The sequence below is a fragment of the Aptenodytes forsteri genome, unplaced genomic scaffold, assembly GCF_000699145.1.
Source record: "Aptenodytes forsteri isolate BGI_AS27 unplaced genomic scaffold, ASM69914v1 Scaffold227, whole genome shotgun sequence".
NCBI classification, from domain to species: Eukaryota; Metazoa; Chordata; class Aves; order Sphenisciformes; family Spheniscidae; genus Aptenodytes; species Aptenodytes forsteri.
In genome coordinates this window covers 3,774,626-3,792,634 of record NW_008795365.1, presented here as the reverse complement: position 1 = coordinate 3,792,634, position 18,009 = coordinate 3,774,626, and the positions used below count along the sequence as shown (strand labels likewise).

Sequence of the window (18,009 nt, the reverse complement as noted above, 5' to 3'; positions counted from 1 at the left end):
GAGTAACATTTTATTTTTTAAAAAGTTGTGACTGATTGTCAAATTAACTAAGATAGCGTTTCTGTTACTATAAGGATCCTTTTAATTGGGAAAAAAAAAAATATTGTCAACTTTCTTGTCCTCACAAGCTATTATTCATTACCAGTGCAGCAATATAGAGAACATAGCTTGGCTTACTACAATAAAAGCTCTGTTTTAATTTTAGCATCCTAAATTCTGTCACTGCAGATCTCCGTGCATTGCACCGGGGGAAGGAAAAGAAAAAAGAAAAAGAGAAATTTGTGTTCTTCAGGGGTAAATTATAAAAGATCTCCTAGCTGCAAACACAAATACTTCACTCATAACCCAAGCACCAGACCAATTCTTTGAAGAAGCTTACGAGGCATTTAAGATATACAATGGCACAATATCATACAATGGAATTGAAAGAATTTTCTTGAGAAACCATTAACTTTGAAGGAATGTCTAGACAACTGTGTCAACAAATGCAAATAATTCATGTTTCTCAGCTTCTATCCAATGGATGGCCCCATGCTGAGTATACACAAACTCAGAAGAAAAAGGCATGTCACAGTCATATGACTAGGGAGTGTAACAGTCACACAGAAATTCAAGTCAATCTTGGAAAAAAAACCTTCAGAAAGCTCTTCCCCAGGGTAAGCCAGCAGTGGGATAGGCTTCTGGTCATTTTGGCTAGTTTAAAACAGAGACTTAAGCTGACGCGCCCTGGCTTCAAAACAGGGGCAATGGAAGAAACAGCTTGGTTAGAAAAATAAAAACTAAACGACTCCAAAATACTGTACAACCTCTTGCAGTAACCAACAAAGTGGCTTCTGGAAACAATGCTTTTGCCAAAAATGCATCTGTAAGGCACTTAACAGGTATCTTTTTAATATATATATATAAAAATAAAATATGCACTGAAGTATATATATAAAAATTAAATATGCACTGAAGCAACATTCACAAATACCCAGTTGTCTCAATTGTCTGTGTGTACAGTATAGTACATATATACATTCACTGTGACACAGGCCATCTCCATAATTATACCTTCACGGGTGCTTTGGGCTGCCTGGTTAACTTCAGTGCCTGTGAATGGTAAACAAAACAGTCACTTTTTTATATTCTTAAAAGACAACCAACAGCACAAGACAAGATTTTTATTCATAAGGGGCAACAAAGTGCTGCCTGTACTTCTGAGAGGCTGAGTGAGGAGTCAGCGTGCAGCTGACAGGCCGCTCTGGGTTTTGTGATGATGTTTTTATCTCTGATAGCCCATCACAACTTCCTCACATACAGATAGCCTTAAAAGAGGAACCACAAGGAATATGGCTACAGTGCCAGTGAAGGAAGTGGAGGTGGTTCTCAGGTGTCTTCAGAAAGCAACTATTTGGACCCCACTCAAACCACTTGTGGCACAGATACAAGGGCTTCTGACCCACTTGGGGAAAGACTGTGAAGAAAATTTCTGCCAACACCTTTGTGTTCCCTGGCCTCCTTCCATACGGCTCGAAGCCTGCTCAGAGTATAGTCACTGCTGCAGTGGTGGATGTCACGCATCTCTGATGTTTATACCTTCTTTTCTGAGAAAAGGTAAGAATAAGCCAAAGTCCATCAGTCCAGAGGTGATCTTATGCTAGGGGACACCCGACGTCTTTGTAGCTCTAGTCTACTCTGAGGAGGAGAGAAACCACATGCCTTTATGTGATGGCAGGGTCCAGCTCTGTGCTCTGTGCTCCCCGCAGGGCTGGCCAACTATGGTAGCCGAACTACTTATTCAGTTCAACTCAAATGCTAAGGTGATCATGCTTCTAGTTTGGCAGGAAGCAGCCTCTCTAACTTAGGAGGCAAATGTGACAGGCTTAAAAGGTGTTAGGTTTTCAGCTGCTCCTATATACCAACGTGGTCACTGTGAAGGATGCCCATTGTTGGTGTGCTCTGCAACAAAAAAGCTCAGTGATTTCTTGTGTGGGACGAATCGGCCTGAGTGAGAGGGAAATTCGCGAAATTTGCAAATTCCTGAAATTTGGAACCTCTGTTTTCCTTAGCCTTTTGGGTGAAGACCCTGGCAGACTGGCATTTGCCTGTCGAGTGGGAGACTTATCATTTCCGGAGGGTTGGCTAAACAAGCAATATTCAGTCTGAGAGATGTCTGATGGGTCTTCTTATTGTAGATATTAACCTTTAATATTGTACATTTAAAGCTTGTAAGCACTGCTTGAAAAACGCTCCAGCACAAACATAAACCCTTAAAAAAATCCAAACCTTTCAAAATAAATAGGCTATATTCCCCTCACAAACACCAGCTTTCAGAAACACCAGCATTTAACTATTGTTAAATCTAGCTGTTTGAGATTAGTCTTTTGGGTATTATTCAGCAAGAGACTTTGGAGAGAGACATCATTCCACACTTTGTTTGGGGAAATAATTTTTTAACTTTGTAGTTTGGCAGATTCTGCTGCCATATTTACAAAGTAGAAATACCTTAGTGTAGATGAACCTCTAAATATTTAAATTCAATTTCATACAACCAGATCACATGTACTATCATAATTAAGTAAGAATGTCACTGCAGTTGAGTACTGTGACTGGATAACCGTCTCCCCCTGCAAGAGAGATGCCAAAATGAAGCCAAGGTGTTTATAGAAAATAAACATCAAGGGTGATGATGACATGTTTATTTTCAAAGCGCGAGACCATTATCCAGTCACAACGTTCACTTCTATTATACTTATTATAACTGTACCAGACCCAACCTCATTGATTTTTTTCAAAGAGTAATTAAAATAACATTTGTGAATAATACAGAAGACCAACTGAAGAAACTGCTGCAACAGAACAACAATCCCCCAAAGTGGTTCTACGGTAGCATTACAGTCTGATTAGCACAGGAGGTTTATCTGATGCTTAATGAATAAGAAACTAGTGCTGGTGAAGTGTAAATCTCTCCAGTACTGGTTGACTTTTCTGATGCCCTGTTTAAAGGCTGTGTTAACTTGCCGCAACTGACAGCAGCCCCTAAAGGCCATTACCGCCCCTGAGGATCAGGGAGATCTGGATGAGCTCCAGCCCCACTCCTGGTCTTGACAGCAGGGAGCAGTTAGATGCTGAAAAGAACCCAGCATTGCAGGGATCGTTCTGTCACTGGTAGTGTCAACTTTCTCTGCAGGAATAGCATGGAATTTTCTTTACACAACCTGTAATGTCTCCTGGTAATTTCTGATTAAAAAAAAATCATGACTTTCAGACTGATGGAGAAATGACATATGATTCTCAAATTTCCATTTTCGGATGCTAAGATAAGTATATCTTAACAAGGTCTGATTTCTGGACTCGGTTCCTGAAAATTGAGAGTTTTCCTGCATTTTACAATTCAGGTAACCAAAAGTGAAGCCACATGAAAATCACTGATTTGGGGAATTTTAGCATTCAGGTTAGCAAGATTACTTTAGTGGAGTGAAGCTAGTAAAATAGCAGCCTGTTGGGTTTTACTGAAAATTGGAAACATGGAAGTTATAAAAAAAAAAAATTTCTCCACTGACAAGTGGAGAACGCACGGTACTAGTGGCGCTGGGCTTCCCACCGTAGGTCTCAGCCTCCACCTATAAAATGGCTGTCAAAGACTGCTTCAGTTGCCACAGCTTCTTGATCCTTATTATCTCAGAACATTAAAGACAGCATTAAAATCAGCTGCGTGGACTAGTGTTCTGCGAGGTGGTTACTACTGTTCTGAGAACCTGACTAAAACCATTGCAATTACTTCATATAGATCACAGAATGGCTGTCAGATGTCAATAGCTTCAATTTGTACTGAAATAAGCATAATTTGAATCGGTAATGTTGATGCAAAAACCTCTAGGTTATAGTCTATAATCCTACAAGCTATCCCATGTCATAATTTTGGCATGAAATGTGATGCACCAGATTCCTGTAGACTTCTTACTATTGTAAAGGGTGACCCAAGTAGAAAAAAAAAATTAAACAGTTCTCATCCTGGCTTCAATTCAATTGAGAAAGTGCCCTCATTTTACCTGATTTCCCCAGCTCCCATGGGACAGATCTTTGTCACTTGTCCATAAGGGAGATCCAAAGCTGTGATTATTAGCTAAAGACGGAGCCGTTCTTATTGGGCATAATCTGAATTCATAATTTGAATGAATTCATAATTTGAACTAACCGTAGAGGTCTAACTTCAAGATTTGAACCTTTTCAGAGCCAAGATAGATAAAGTTCAGCATTTTTAATTTGATACTACTGTGACTATCACTGTCATAAAGGAAGTAAAGAAACAGAAAAATCTCTACGAAGGAACCTGAGGAGTTTAAGACGTGTTTAGGTATATTTTTTCCTCATAGCACACTTTCCATTATAAATCAAAACCAGCAGTTCTTACCTTTTGCCTAGAAACCATCCAAGATTTTATTGTTGGTACCAACAGACTGCCAAGAAGAATCTGAGCAGGATGATAGATGAGTAAGGGGACGGAAATTAAGGACAGGTGCTCATAACCCGCAAATACTATCTTCAGCATTGGAATCCCTGCAGGCAGAAAAACAGGAGACAGACTCTCACCTCAGACTTTGAGCTCTAGATAAAAGCAAAGCATTTTATGTTGCATTGACATTTCACCAAAAAAAAACCAAACCAAAAAGAAATAAAATGAAGACTCAGAAGTTTTATATTAAAAAAAAAACCAACCCAAACAAACCAGCGAGAACATGAACAAAAAAAATACACGGCAGAAAAAGTTCTGTGGCAGAAAGGAAGGAGTAGGGGAATGCCATAAAAGATCTTTTCTAATTATGCTAATAGCTGTCAAACTCCTGCTGAAGACTTGATATAAAATACATTCTGCTATAGCATGACTGTTCGGTTGCTGAGCATAGTCCTGTACTGCTTATTTACTACTTCCTCTCACTGTGCTCTGTTACGTGTTTTCATGATTGTCCTCCATCCAACTGCCCGATTCCTGCTTGTAACCTTTCCTCAGTCCGTTCAGCACTGGAGGAGGGTTGCGTTTTCCTGGTATACTCCCTGCCAGCTGGCGAGTACCCAAATGGCAGCCTTCGCTGCTTTGACTAATTCATGCAGTCAAGGTAGAGAGTAGAGTACTCTGCAGGTGAGTGCTCATGTGTTAGAGAACAAAACTCTCTGCTCTACCTGTATGTTTCAGAAGACATACAGCACAAGAGAGAAAAGGTTTAGTGAACTGAGTGAGCAATATGAAGCGGTCATGCCTATAAAGAGTTAGGGAGCAGCTGGAGTACAGAAGTTGCCAGATGCTGGAAGAAGTGAGTGTTAAGAGCTAGGGATGAGCCATTTTTCCTAAGAGCTTGAATTTGCACTCAACAGTGCTAATTCTATTAGACATCTCCATGCATAATCTTCCCACTTGATGATGTGATATGTAAAATTAAATTTGATTTAGTTTTGCAGTAATGAAACTGATTATGCTTACTTTGAACATGTTATAGTTCAAAATTATCTGTTTAAATCTTGGAACCTTGCTACCACGCTCCACAAAGCATAGGTGTGGGCAAAACTTGCAATCATCTCTGCCTTGCTTGACCAGACATTTGCAGAGTCACCAACAAGAGCAGCTGTGATTCCTCAGGAGCCTCCCTGAGAACATACCTTATTTTCTCCCTCATCTTAAATGTCATACTAGGAATCTTCCATCAGCATCAACCCTGCAGCGAAGCAGACTACACACTTCACAGAGCTCATCTGTGTGCCTCCTTTCTTAGCAATGACAAAAAGCTGAGCTTTGTGCCACATGCCCTCCATTCCCCCATTAGTCGATGTTTCAGATCAGCCAAAGTTGTCATGTTTACATAAACTTTTGTCTGTCTTGCATAAACTGCCGTTCTCATCACCCTTTCAGATTTCCCTTAATAAAAGTTGCCTCCTCCGTATGTGAGGAAAGAGCTTATTTGTTGAATATTTACCACTCCAGCAGTACCCCACTATTGCTGACATGTCCAGGCTTGCTGAAATCTTCATGATGTTTCCACAGCACCATTTCTTGTAATTATTTTGATTAGCTTCATCACATTACACCACTAACAATCTCGTCCCCATACTAGTAGCCTTTACTTATGTGGATATTTCCAGGGAAAGATTAAATCAAATAAATAAAGGCTTGCGTGCTTAATTTCAATATTATAATTACCTTTGAAACAACATCATAGACCTATCACACAATAGGGATGCTTATTATTAACACCAATGTCTGGGGCTTGGGAATAGATAGTATTTGGATAGAAATTAAATGGGCATTTGCATTATATTAGAGGAGTGTAATTTACTTCAAGTGCCCATCACACTGTTTTTGTAAACAGATGAAGGTTTTATTGCCTGTTTCCAAGTCTCAACTTGACCCTGGTGGGTCCTTTTCTGTTCTCTAACCACAGAAAAACAAACTACAGTCCCAAGCTATGAACATGCTATATTTATGTTCGTAAGACAGTACCTGGTGTTTTGGTAGTGCAATTTCATCCATAGATCCAAAAACACTTTAGTAAGCTGAACAGGACTCCTACAGAGAATCAGAGAACACTAAAATGACTAGCCTAAGATCACACAGAAAACTAACGGCAGAGACGTGAACAGAACGGATCCAAAGTTATTGAGACATGCTTTAAATTACTGTACATTTTCTGAACTGAAAGAAAAGATCAGAAATTCCAGCCTAAAAGGTAAATTCTCTAGAGGAAAGCTATTTCAGTAAACTAGGAAAAGAAAATTAAAGTTGTCAAATATAAATACAAAATACTATAATTAGTGTGACAATATAATTAGATCACTGGGTGGAAAGAGGTTCTTAATTCACAGCTTGTTTAAATACATGTCACAACAAAAGGTTCCTGTAAGCCACTAATGTGCAATTAAAGTTCCTGTTATTTACCAGGAAAAACTAACTGGTGAAAAGAAGAAATAATAATAATTTTTTGCAGGTAAGCATTTGTTTACTGGAAAGAAAAAGCCCTGTTTCCTTTTTATGCACTTTCTGATTTTTATAATTCCAACTTCGCCAGTATGCACACTCTCAGAAAAATATTTCATGACAGAAATCCACAGATTAAAGTCACAAATGCAGTAATATTACCACAAAGCTAAACAAAACAGCATGGGTTTTATTTATTTTTAAAAACATTGCCTAAACTTTTTCGTAGCAATACATAGTAACTGCAAGCATCGGTACGACTGCTAATGTTTTCCAAATGCATAAAACTCATGCAAATTCCTAATTAGGAAAAACATTTTAATAGTTACTTTTCCCTCTCTCAAAAAAAAAAGCTATTTTTTTTAATATATGTAAAAAACATTTGGGAAAAAAAAATCCAAACAAAATGAAAACCAAATCCCAGCCAAAGGAAGAAAAGTGACCTTATAATGCCTGGGCTGATACTGTATGCTGTATCTTAGCCCGTAATGCATTTTCAAGATGAGATTATGAACTAGCCCTAAGAGAAGCTATAACAGAAACACTGACTGAAACAATAGGGACATGAACAGGTGCTGCTATAACAAAACTAATTAAAGTGAGTGAGATGAGTTTAAAACTTACAGATAGATAGCAAGGAATGAAGGTGCTAAGCAAAATGGATATGGTTATCTTTACTGCAGGGTGTCCGCTCCTCTTTTCCTCATCTTTTATAGCATATTGCTTCCAGTGCTAATGGAGTATGATAGCTACAGTAAGTCTAAGGTAAATAAAATTTTGCACAGGATCAAATCACATATATTAAAACCCAGACCACTACCTTAGTCTTAAGTTTCCTCAAAGTACACAGCAGCTCCTCCCTCTCCCCACCCCCCAGTATTACTAGGGTATTTATTTGCCATCTGGAGCATTAAGGCGACACTCACACGTATAGAGAATAATGCCTGTAAGGATTTTTCATTTTGTTTTCACAGAGCCATTAATCATGCTTATCTTCATTTCAGGGTAATAGGACTGATTTCTATGGGTCTTCATCCTGGTTGACACTGGAGGAGGAACACTGGCATCAATTTATATACAATCTTTTCGTTAAGTTTTAAAACTGCTGTCATGGTCAGAAGGCTCATGCCACAAACACCCATTCATGTTGCTGAGGATTATGAAGTTACAGGCTTCCAGCAACTTGGTTCAACTCCTCTGCCAAAGACCCTCACTCGCTACATATCACGAGAACTGAATGACAAAGTGCTCCTCTGTGGTTTGGTGCCAACTTGGGCAAGTTTGCTCAAAGTAGGGGTGTAACAAGCTGTTGAGTTGCCAAAACCTTTTAAACAGCCTTATTGCATGAATATGTGTCCAACTGCTGAATCAGAGCTGACCAAACACCGTGACAGGCGCAAGTCAGGGTTGTATCCCATCCTCCTCCAAAGAAAGAGGAAATGTAGTACTCAGCTGGGTGAGAAAACAGCACCTCACCTGACCAGGACTACAGAGAGCTGCAGCAGAAGGGAGGAAGCACTGAGATCATCCCACAGATATCCCTTACAAACAAGATCATTAGTGTTCCCAGCTTTTTTACCCTGAATTTCCCTTTTCTCCTCTGTTTGGCTGTTTCTCCTACTAGTGCTCCTCTGTGTTCCCATTTTCCTCCTTGTTCTTTGTCTCCGGTATTCACAGGCTCTTTTTCTTTTTCCATTTGTATTTTCTCCCTTCCTCCTTTTTCCTCCTCTTCTCCACTCCCACACTTCTAGCCTGCTTGGTTTTGCTTCCCAAGACTTCTGATTCTGCTCACTTGCAGCAGTGTAAATTTTGGGTATTTCCACTAAAATCACTAAGCCCCACTAAGTGCAGTGGGCACTAAAATCACAGTCCCACTGCAACTGAGAGAAGTCAGTTAGGCCTGTGATATGGAGTACATTTCATTTTTCTCCCTGTTTGTGTCCTCACTCAGCCCATCTCATGTAAGAACTTTGCAAACCTGAGGAAGAGCTAGCAAGAGAAAAGCTGTTTATCCATGACCTTCAACAACGGCAAGGAAGAGTGAGAGCACTGCTCTTACAGTCTGGTATAGGAAAGCCCTGTTTGCTCTCCGTTGCTCCAAGGTATTCCAGTTTGGCTTCAAGGCTGTGGTTTATCAGCCCTGGTCAAAGGCCACTGTTCCTCTAGTAGCCTGCACAACTGAAAGCTATTTATCCTTCCTCCAGCTTTGCATCCAGTATAACCTCCCACATTCTCCCCTTTCCCCTTTGCTACTTTCACATTTCGTAGTCACCTTCTTAAAAGGCCCATGAAAATATCATGCTGCACTTCACTACATTTAGTTAACTGTAAAATAATAATAATAAAAAATCCTAAAATATTTGAAGGTATTTTTAAGAGAATTTAAATATAGGACTCTTTTCATCTAGCTATCACTGCAGTAATATAAATGAAGCAAATTAATTTGAATGCTCCAAGGTACTGATTCTGTGTCACTGTCACTGACAGGATCCAACTAGACTTTATGAGATGGCATTTGACTTTATGGAAGTGAGCACTATGCACGCATTTACAATTTTACAGGGACTTTAAGCTGTCATGCTGAAAAATGTTTATAAAACATTAATCAAAAAATGCCTCTTTAATACAATGCATTGTCTGAAAGATGTTAGAAGGCACATATTGTAAATGGATTCTTTTTCTGACTAAAGTAATTTCTACCAAAAGCCTTTCCCCACTGCTATACAAGTACACAGCGTGGAGAGATAAAGAGCACTTTCTCAGCACATTACTACCTGATCCAAACACTTGGGAAATCACTAATGTACAGCATGCCATATTTCCATGTCACACATGACACATTTGTCTAAAATTACCCAACAGAGTTTGACATTGCAGCATATTCCATAGCAGAGCTTTCAACTGACATCTGCCAAGTAAGAACTTCAAGTAGGAGCTTTCTTCTTCTAACAAGCAAGTAAGAGTTTTCTTTTATCCTATACCCATGATGGAAGTGATAAAACAATAAGTACTGGAAATCAGGGTTTTTTTCTATTTTAATATGTTTATTTTATGCTTGCTGAATGTATAAGCTCCCGTCAAAGCCCTGTTTCATCATTTTCTGTTTTCTATCACATTGCAATGGGTTCAGAGAACTTAATAGAACATTTTTATTACCACCAAAACATAGGCCATTATGTCTCACACCCAAAGCAGAATTATTGCTAGATGCTCTACTAAACATGCTTTACTGTATAGGTTTTTCCCCTTCAATGTCTTCATAACAAACAATTTATCCTGAAACTTTATTGCTTACATTACTGAAACATATTCCAAATGGCAAAACGCTGCAGCATTTCTTCTTGGGAAAAGAGGTTTGGTGCAAAACAAAGAGGTCATCGCTATGGAACCACCAGGCATTCAGGAATCAGAACCCCCACAAAGAGGCAGTGGAAATACTCTGAAGAAAAACCATAGTCTCTGGATTCTCCCTTCTACTCATCTATGCATTTCAGAACTCTCAATTGCCATAATCTTCAGGTGCAATATACAAAATGAATCAAGTGTATGGCGGTAGTTTCTCTGACGCTCTCCATGCTACTCTCTTTCTGAAGGATCCTCTCAGGGGTTGATGTGAAGGGAACATTAGTATGCCAAATAGCTATTTCTTTTTTTCAACTGAGAAAAGGCCTGTAAAGAGGGACATATATTGCATTAAACCCCTCCTAAGCTGCCAGAGCAGGGGGGTTCTGAGCGCATCCCTGCAAAGACAGTGCCAAATGAGCACCTGAAATTTTACCGCCAAGTTTCAGAATAGTATTGCATGTAGCCCAGTGACTGCATGGTGGGGAAGAGTGGCGAGATCTGGGCAAAATCCAGTTTAGAGAATTCGAAAAAGGTTTTTCACGCAGATAGCTCCCCGAATGGCAAGATGCTGCTAGTCTCGTTTGAAAACTTTCTTAAGGTTTTCCCTGTTTCTTCCCAGGCAAATCACATTGCTATGGTTAGTTTTGAGAAGACCGAAGTTTATATACTATGCCTATCCTCAGTGAAGGCTAGCCAGGGATAGAAGGTGTTTCCTGCCCTTGTTCAGACTCTGTTACGACATACTGAGATCACGATAGCAGAAGATGCTTTTGACAAATTAACTGGTTAAGAATTCTTTTTCCTATATCCATGCCCTTTCCAGAGCATGCACTGAACTCAAGTTAAACGCTCTTCCCTCAGGACCAGTTTCTTTCAGGTGTGGGAATAGCTGAACGATATCTGACAACCCGTAACAATACAAATACTCACTTGCTACTGAGAATTCCCATTTCAGCTGAAGAAAGCACCTTCCAATGTAACATGAAGTCACATTACACTGGAGGGAGAACAGATTACTTGAAGCTGAGCCTAAAACAGGCAGCCAAGCTCTTCCCCAGGTGAAAAATTCCTCAGAGAAAAATTTGGGAGTCCTTTTCCAGCCCCACTCCAGCTGTAACTCTGAGATTTCTTTTGCTCTTAGCCCTAATCAAGAGATCGTGGACCTTACGGTCATTTTGTACTCTGCAAAGGAATCAAGGCTGAGAGAAGTAATAGACAGCCTTTGCTACTCTCTTGTCCAGAAGGAAGTAAGTGTCAAGGTAAGATTCCATCTGCAGTGGCTAGACAATGGTTTACAACTGTACAATGGTTTGTGGCATTTTTAGTTCAATCACACCTTGGTGACAAAGCCTAGTGTTACCATGGAAATCTGACTTTTGCCAGTAGGTATAAAGAGATCCTCCACCAGCACAACCACAGCTGCCTCCAAGTGATATGACACGCAGTCTCTGACTGGGAAGGATCTACAAAGTTTGTAGCAGTTGAGACTACATTCCCCTTGCCTTTTTGCCCACGTACATGCTGTATTAAGACTTGCGCTTAAAATATTTTCAGGGGAAAAAAAGACAATTTTTTCAGTATGTTTTCATATTTCATGTCAGTGATAAGTGTAATGGAAAGCAAAAAACAGGCTCACAAAGCAGTAAAACCAAACATCTGAGTGGGAGGTTTTACAAGGGACTGGTGAGACATTAAGGGAGTCTGGAAGAGCTGCAGGGGAAAACTGCAAAATGGAGGGCTATCCTAGTTCAGTTTGGAGGTCTGCGTGGACCCTAATCTTCAAAAAGATTTTCACCTTCATCCCTCTCCTTGGGAAAGAACAATGATTTACCAGAATATTCAACAAGCCCTTGCATTAAATGACTTGCCTCTTTTGGAGGACTAGAATTATTGGGAAGGCTCTGTACTGAATCAGAGCGATGTGGTCACATATTGGCCATACAGTTATGCTAGGATGCAAGAATTTCGCTGAGACCCACAATATGTTGTAAGAGACTGGACCGGTTTAATATTTAAGTAAGAAAGGAGAAGGAGGAAGAGAAATGAATGAGAAATAAGATATTTCTTTTGCCATAACTCTAACAAGAATAAAAAAAGAAGAAAACCTAATATGCTTTGAATGCTTTTACTAATTCTTGTTCTTCAGGTAACTGGCTCACTATACTCATCACAGAAATCAGTAATTTAAAAGTGCAAGGTAAGTACAGTTACTAGGAAACAGCACATATTGATACTAATGAAGTTTTAAGTAAATAAAAATGTAAAAGCTGGGAGGAAGAGAAAGAAAGTACAGTTTGTCTATTTCTGGGTTTTCAATGGGTGCATTCAGATTGGAAGTGATGTTTAATGAACAACATAGGCAATCTTACCAGCTGCTAACAATGAAACATTTAACACCAACAACTGAAGACTAGTGCCTTAGACTCCAAAAAACCTCCACCTGTCTGACAATATGGTAGTAGTAGTTAGTTAACAGGGAATTCAAGAATGAATTGAACCACCATAAGTCGTATTTTAAATGTGACTTATCCTTAATTTGGCACCACAATGCAGGCATAGCAACGTTGTAAGCTGATCCTCGCACTTCAGTGCTTTTTTTATTGCTTGGATATCAGTTCACTCTTCATACACGTAACATACTCAAGGCACAGGGTAAATTCTTCCTTGTAATTCACTAGCAATATCTAAGCTATGAAGTTTAAATGAACAGTATTTAAGCACTTCCTTCCCTTCTCTACAACTCTGGTAGCCAACACTTTTTGAAGGTTTAATAGGTTAGACCTATTAATGAAAATAATTCTGGACAAAGAAATTGACAAATGTCCTAAAACCACGAAGCTGAGATTTGATAATTTGATTATTTCCTTGAACATTACTGCCCTTTCCACACATAGCTGAGGCTAAGATTTCTCAGCACTAAAGTTTTGATAATGTGGATTTTATTTACGCTATTATTAAAAAAACCATTATAAATATGTTTTATAGTTGTTCTTATTATCTTTGTAAACACAAGTAGGAAAGGATTATGCTCCAAACTGTTTCATACTATCTTTTAATTAGATTTTTTTAAAGCTTTTTTTCTCCTGAAACCTTGATGCAATGGAAAACATGATACACAAATTTATTATAAATGGTAAAACAAGAAAACACTTCATAAAGAAAAGAATATTTGTTAGGAATACTAGCATAATTTTTCCTTTAATTCTCTCTTCATCTGATTTCTGTGGCCAAGAAAAGAAGATATGAGGCCAGAAAAGCATTAACACTCCAGTCATTTGGGAAGGCATTTTGAGAAAACAGCTCACTACCTAGAAATACTGAGGGATACTATTTCCTGTTCTAAATGTATGCTTGCAGTGGTCATGGCAGCTTTTAGAGGATCCCTCTTCCAGATTCCCAAGACTATCCCGTAAGAGGAGATTTCTAAATTTTGTTGCTGCTGTGATTTTTCACATCTTTGCACCCACCGTTTTAGAAGTGTCTGGAGTCAGCAGCTCAGACTGGCTGCCAGAAGGTGCACTGAGAGCAGCAAATGTAGATGCAACTCTCTCAAGGAGACTCAACATCATCTTCAATACTCGCCAGCTTTAGTATGGGTGACACCTGTAGCCTCTGCCAGCTTGAGGTAAAAAAAAAAAATAAAAATCTTGAGTCATGTCCAAACATGGATCTCCCAAGGGTAACCTGTCAGCTGTCTGCTGAATATAACGTAGTTTCTTAAAGTAGATAAATCAACTTTAACTGTTTTTGGTGGGGAGAGAGGGCTCTTGTGTCATTATCATTTTACAGATGGATATGTGTGTTTATTTTTTTTTTACATTATAAAGAGGTATGAGCTTGCTGTCATTAAAAACCTGCAATCTGGTTTTTAGTGTCTGATCCAATTACGTGTACATCTGGGAAAGACACAACCAAATAAATAATTGGAGAGGTGCAACTCTGAAATGACAATTGTTATTCATCGATCTCTTTCTGCAAGTCGAGATTGAGAGATGTAAACTTCAAGTGAATGAGATCTCCTGGGTGAGATTCTTCAGTTCAAACACAGTAAACAACTGTTGTCCTCTGATGCACATTTTAGTACTGCTGGAGGCAAACTTTCTAAATATTAATAAAAAACCAACTACTGGCGGAGTATACAGATGAAAAAGAAGCCCTGGGAGCTAGTAGAGAATTTCTTGCCACATTCTAAGTCTAATCAAAGAAACATATGTTTCAGGTCAGAAAGGAAAGGAGATTCCCTAATTTACTTGAGTATTTCCCCTTCTGGAATCACAGAGAGGTCAGAATTGAGTAAACTGCAATCGATTAGACATGCCATACTGTGAATCTTGTGATTAAAAAACCCAGGGAGAATCAGGTACTCTGTGTCCAAAAGCCACTATAAGCCACTGGACTATGCCATTTTCTACTTTCAGATTGGCCTGCCAGCACATTTCCTTCCTGGAAGTATAGCCCCTAGGGATGCTCTGGTCTGAAGGAAATGGTGCTTGCCCAGCCACATATATGAGTAGCAAGGGAAAATAAGAGAGATGCTTCTAGCACAGACTATCCCAGTGACCACAGTCTACTCAAAACTGTCAGTTTGACTTCTTGTGGAGATAGCCCCTTCAAGTAAGTGGTGGCCTTAGTATTATAGAAGTGGTACACATGCAAAATGGCATCTCACCTCGGGTGGATTTGTCTGTGCAAGCAGGAAACATTCATACTATTCCCAATTACAGAAATCTTCAGTCTGTATTTGGTTTTCCTAATATTCTGATATGGCAGCTGTACTGGAAATAGCAGCATTTGCCAGGCATTCTTTGGGGTCTACTGAGAAAGAAGACATGCCAATTACACGGCAATAACCTGACGGATAATATTGTTTGGTAAGAACCAAATGTTGGTTCTTGAAGACTGCCGAGCTAGGAAAGGCGATCCACCTGCCCTCAAGTTGGGCTACAAAAAAAGATGCTAACATGAGAGAAGTGCAGTAGATCCAGGTGCTTCTGCTCTCCCCACTATCATCTCATATAACACGAATCCCTCAGTTCTTATTTTCCAGAACAGGGAGAGGACAAAGAGAAAGGGAATCACAGAGCAGAGGAAAAAGCCCAGCCAATCACTTGCTGCTCCTTCCAAGCAAATGCTGGGCGACAACTGAAGAGATGAGAAAAAATTTTCATTTTGGCCCAAAGAATCACAGTATCAAAACTCGTTAAAGGTTCTAGCAGCCTCTAAGCCCCCTGGGATGTCAGAAGCAGGAATGGGAGAGAGTTTCTAACTCTCTGGCAGTAGTGAGCGGTGCATATTGGGCCAGACATGACCTCCACAGGACACTCATTCTTTCAAGCATATTCCTCCTATCAGCTTCCCTTCTGCCCCACGGGTCAGCACCCACCAATTCTAGGCAGAGGAGCAGGCAGATCATTTTCACTTACATCACTCTATCAGTCACCTGGGGAAGAAATGACACTAAAAGTCTGTAACAGGTAAGAAAATATGCAAATTCAAGCACACCAAGAAGTATGACATGATGCCAGCAGTAATGTCTCCTGTTCAACACTCATAGGAAAATTTTGAAAGTAAGACACAGTATCAAAAGTCTGACTCTTGAAAACTTTCAGAGAGCAATTACCCAGGATTATTTTCTAGATCTTTATGTAAAAGTCAGAGGAGTTATTCACACATTTATAGCTAGTCACAGATAGCGCCTTGATGAATAATCACCTTAGAGGACAATTCTCTGCCAGGAACAGCAAAAAACCACCACATTTCAAAAATACCAGAGTACAGCCTGAATACTCACTTAGGGCAACGCACCTGATTTTACCATCTTACTTTCTATTATAGAAGTATTAAGAGATGCCTCCTTTTTAAAATCAAAATGATCTACCTTTTATCTGAACACAAGTTAGAACATTTTGGCATTTTTCTATCTTAACGGAGAAAGGTGATTATCACCACACAATAAGAAGAGTCTGCGCTTGATTAGTACAGCATTTCACAGAGTTTGGGTATAGGAAAAAACAGATGAAGCAAAACCCCAGCTAATATTAAACAGCAGTGGTTTAGGCTGTGCAAATATATTATTTATCTCTGAAAAATCTTGTTTTCTACAGATACCTCCTTACATGAGCAAACTATAGATAGCTGTGAGCAGATTGGAGCTATATGTGAGCATGATGCACTCTGTCACATTGTGCAGCTGGGGAACTTGGGAGAAGGCATGGGCTGATTAATCCATAGCCTAGATGATCCGCTCACAGACAATTGAGTTGTCTGTGAATCTACTTGTGCGTTACAGCAGGCTTTTAAGAATTGTTCAAGTACAGACTATCAGTTCTGTACTCGTGCAGTAAGAAGCTGAGTATTTAAAGAATAGATTTGAATGAAATTAAAACAATACAAAAGAAAGTTAGCGCTTTGGCTTTTATTTGCAAAATGAACTCTATTCTCTCCTGAAAGTATTTTGTAGCCTAGAAACTTTGATTGCATTACTTTAAGAATTCCATGGTGAAAGAACTGCTACACTGATAAATCCAAATGAGGAAAAATGCACTCTGCATCTCAAACAATACCCCAATTTTATTATAAGGTGGGGTTATTTTTGTTGTTTTGGTTTTTTACCAATCTGCTGTTCATCATACCTACAGTACTAACATTTGCATTTGTGGTAGCCAAAATAGGTAGCAGTACTCCATTTTTTGCTGATAAAATAATTTTACATAGTAAATACAAAGAATTAAAGTGAAAATATTTTTTGACAATCCTGCATTTTACTTTTGGAGTTGTAACTTCTAGCTAGCAATTCACTCTCTGCAAAAAATAATGTTCTGTACTTGGCTGCAACTTTTGTGTAAGTGCAAGCAACAACTGCAGTATTTTTTTAGATGAGCCACACTGATAGCTTTGCACTTCCTTGAGGCCTCTTCTCTTCTCACTGAATGAACTCCAGGGAATGGCATCATGTCGGGCTTTCCAGATGGATTATGTGAAGCCATAGCTCAATGTCATTTTCAATAGCAAGGCTCATAATTAAAGGTCAAATAGTCACTTCATCTGCAATCAATCAATAGACGAAGTACTAATACTAAGTACTAATCAATCAATGGCAAATGCACTAATAAAAGCCATGCATCAAATGTCCGCATATCTGTGTGCTCACATGTACTGTGCATATATGTGAGTAGGGAGAAGGAGAGAAAGAGAACAAAGTGTGGGTGAATATGCCAGAGGGCATTGTGAATACTGTATTTATCTTCTCTCCTTGTAACTTTATATCCTGTTTCACTCATTAAGTGAAATACAAATAAACATGAATTTTTCTGCATACGTGATGCACTGTATTCAAAAAACTGCCAAAGCACCCACCTCTATGCAGAAATATCAGCTTGTGTTCCTAACTAAGAAACACAAAGGCACCTACCCTGTTTAATTTGTCCTTACACAAACATGCCCTGCACTCTGATCTTTGAGACAAAAAGTGTGTCAACTGTTCTGTCTACAAAATAAAACGCAGCATATGGGAACAGCACTTATCTCCGTGCAGAGCAAGCACTTATTCATGGATTCAACAGTGGAAGTGGCAGTTGGCCTCATGAGCATGCACTGCATGGGAATTAGTTGGTTTCGTAATATGGTGTGGGAGAAAGTGACTTATAAAAGTCTTCTCATGCCTCTCCTATTACCACTTCTAAAGCTTTAAAGCTGTCAGCTCTTCTCCTACTTTA

The 18,009-nt window shown here is 39.2% G+C and overlaps 1 protein-coding gene across 1 annotated transcript in view; it reads right to left on the bottom strand.

Moving 5' to 3' along the window:
• Positions 1-251: 251 nt before the first annotated feature.
• SLC10A7 (solute carrier family 10 member 7) overlaps positions 252-18,009 on the bottom strand; it is a gene marked incomplete at its 5' end in the record, with an annotated part of 150,493 nt that continues 132,735 nt past the window's right edge. The window contains 2 exons of the mRNA XM_019472334.1: positions 252-1,092; positions 4,397-4,542. Of these exons, the coding sequence (XP_019327879.1) occupies positions 1,048-1,092; positions 4,397-4,542 (191 nt within the window). The remainder of the gene's footprint in view (positions 1,093-4,396; positions 4,543-18,009) is intronic.